The sequence below is a fragment of the Miscanthus floridulus genome, chromosome 1 (genome assembly GCF_019320115.1).
Source record: "Miscanthus floridulus cultivar M001 chromosome 1, ASM1932011v1, whole genome shotgun sequence".
Lineage (NCBI taxonomy): Eukaryota > Viridiplantae > Streptophyta > Magnoliopsida > Poales > Poaceae > Miscanthus > Miscanthus floridulus.
In genome coordinates this window covers 178,844,508-178,847,384 of record NC_089580.1, presented here as the reverse complement: position 1 = coordinate 178,847,384, position 2,877 = coordinate 178,844,508, and the positions used below count along the sequence as shown (strand labels likewise).

The following is a 2,877-nucleotide window of genomic DNA, read 5'->3' as shown; positions in this document are numbered from 1 at the left end:
CCCCACTTGCTTGGTTGCTTGGATCCCAAACTATATATGCAAATCTAAGAGTAGTTTATATATCGCAGCTCGACGACGACCTTTCATTGGGCGTTAAGTTTATGGGCCTGTTCGGCTAGCTAGAAAAATGGCTGATGCTGATTCTGATTTGTTGTGAGAGAAAAACACTCTTATTTCGTTGAAACGGTACGACCAATAAGTTGAAATGAACAGGGCCTATCTCGCGATGGACTTGCACTTGCACGAAGTTATTTCTGGTTGAAAACTGAAATTCACATCACCCGTCCGGCCGCCCACCCTTGCGGCCGGTCATCGCACTAACAGCGCCAAGGGAGGACATGGACGTACCGAAAGCACGCTAGATAGCGGGAGAAACGCGTCCCAAGGCGCTACCGTTCTCACCCATGCCACCCCGGCCCTCGATGTCGATCTGCCGCTGCCCCGTCGAGATCTTCACCGCTGCCCCGTGCCACCAGTATTACTGTAGCTGGACCGGGCCACAACAGGCCAAGCAAGGGCCCAAGGCGCACGCGGAACACACGTACCAGTAGCATGTGGTCCAAGTTGCCACGGCCCTCTCTCCCGCGCGCCAAGCCGGGCTATTTGTACCCCCGCCCTTGCGTTACCCAACACGCACAGTCCTCCGGAAACCTTCAAACGCCCTTGCAGTGAAGGGGACGATCGAATTTGAGCAGAGCCCACAGCGATCGATTAGAGAGAAGCGAGCATCCAAGCAGCTAGCTAGCTAGTTGCGATTTGCGAGAGAGGTCGAGTTTTTTTTGTAAGGGGATCGGATCGGAAGCAAGCATCCAAGCCTCTATGGCGAGCTCCGATGGTGGTTCCAGCGCCCCCAAGGAGCTGCCGGGCAGCTACGGGCTGCCGCTGGTGGGCGCCGTGCGCGACCGCCTCGACTTCTACTACTTCCAGGGGCAGGACAAGTACTTCGAGTCCCGCGTGGAGCGCTACGGCTCCACCGTGGTGCGCATGAACGTGCCGCCGGGCCCCTTCATGGCGCGCGACCCGCGGGTGGTGGCGGTCCTGGACGCCAAGAGCTTCCCCGTGCTCTTCGACATGGACAAGGTGGAGAAGAAGGACCTGTTCACGGGCACCTACATGCCCTCCACCTCCCTCACCGGCGGCTACCGGGTCTGCTCCTACCTCGACCCCTCCGAGCCCACCCACACCAAGGTGAAGCAGATGCTATTCTCCCTCCTGCTCTCCCGCAAGGACGACGTCATCCCGGCCTTCCGCTCCAACTTCTCCGCGCTGCTCGCCACCGTCGAGTCGGAGCTCGCCAAGGGCGGCAAGGCCGAGTTCAACAAGCTCAACGACGTCACCTCCTTCGACTTCATCGGCGAGGCCTACTTCGGCGTGCGGCCCTCGGCGACGGACCTCGGCAGCGGCGGGCCGACCAAGGCGGCCAAGTGGCTCATCTGGCAGCTCCACCCGCTCGTCACGCTCGGCCTCCCCATGGTGCTCGAGGAGCCGCTGCTGCACACGTTCCACCTCCCGCCCTTCCTCGTCAAGGGCGACTACAGGGCGCTGTACAAGTACTTCTCCACGGCGGCGAAGCAGGCGCTGGACACCGCCGAGGGACTGGGCCTGTCGCGCGTGGAGGCCTGCCACAACCTGCTCTTCGCCACCACCTTCAACAGCTACGGCGGGCTCAAGGTGCTGTTCCCGGGCCTCCTGGCCAACGTCGCCAGCGCCGGCGAGAAGCTCCACGAGCGGCTGGTGGCCGAGATCCGCGGCGCCGTGGCCGAGGCCGGCGGCAAGGTCACCCTCGCGGCGGTGGAGAAGATGGAGCTGGCCAAGTCCGTGGTGTGGGAGTCGCTGCGCCTGGACCCGCCCGTCAAGTTCCAGTACGGGCACGCCAAGAAGGACCTGCAGATCGAGAGCCACGACGCCGTGTTCCAGGTGAAGAAGGGCGAGATGCTGTTCGGCTACCAGCCGTGCGCCACCAGGGACCCCCGCGTGTTCGGCGACACGGCCAAGGAGTTCGTGCCCGACCGGTTCGTCGGCGAGGAGGGCAGCAAGCTGCTGCAGTACGTGTACTGGTCCAACGGCCGCGAGACCGAGAACCCAAGCGTCGACAACAAGCAGTGCCCCGGCAAGAACTTTGTGGTGCTCGTCGGCAGGCTCTTCCTCGTCGAGCTCTTCCTCCGTTACGATACCTTCACCGCCGAGGTCGGCACGGAGCTGCTCGGCACAAGTGTCGTCTTCACCGGCGTGACGAAAGCTACCACCGGTCCGGGCAGCGAGTAAGCGTCATTGGTTGGATATGATTGGAGGGTCCCATTTCCTATTATATTTCGTTCCCTTTTTCCGCTTGTAAGCCTGTTCGTTTTGGCTATCGTGGATTATCACTGTTGGCTTGTTTGGTACGAGAGAAAAATATTGTTCTAGTTTATACTCCACGATCGTTTACGATCAAACGAATAGGCTTAAGATTTCTCTCTCTCTTCTCTTCACGTACGTGTGGTTAGAGGCGTTTGACGCTTTTGTAATGCATGTTGCCATGTTGCATAAATTTGCTCCAAAAATCTTATCTTTCACAAAGAAATCTAGGCCACAAGCCACTACTACAGAATGGACTTGTTGTCTCGGGCGGTAACAGCCTTTAGTTTCGATTACCGTGCCGAGACAACGATCCCAGGACTAAAGGTGGAACCTTTAGTCCCGGGTTATCGAGCCGGGACTAAAGAGAGACCTTTAGTCCCGGTTGGTAACACCAATCGGGACTAAAGGCCCTCCAGCCGAGCAAACCTGGCGCCCTTTAGTCCCGGTTGGTAACCCCAACCGGGACTAAAGGTTTCTTTTCTTTTTTTTTGTTTAATTTGTTTTCAGTTCAGTTACACGTATTTGTTTAATATATAA

At 58.3% G+C, this 2,877-nt stretch overlaps 1 protein-coding gene across 1 annotated transcript; it reads left to right on the top strand.

Annotated features, from left to right (window-relative positions):
* The first annotated feature begins 644 nt into the window (after nt 1-644).
* On the top strand, nt 645-2,552 carry LOC136503763 (allene oxide synthase 2-like). The gene has a single exon (XM_066498739.1). The coding sequence runs from the start codon at nt 820-822 to the stop codon at nt 2,263-2,265; it is 1,446 nt and encodes a 481-aa protein (XP_066354836.1). The 5' UTR covers nt 645-819; the 3' UTR covers nt 2,266-2,552.
* Nucleotides 2,553-2,877: the final 325 nt, after the last annotated feature.

Coding starts and splice junctions, on each gene's coding strand:
- LOC136503763 (XM_066498739.1), top strand. CDS start 820: ATGGCGAGCTCCGATGGTGGTTCCAGCGCCCCCAAGGAGCTGCCGGGC.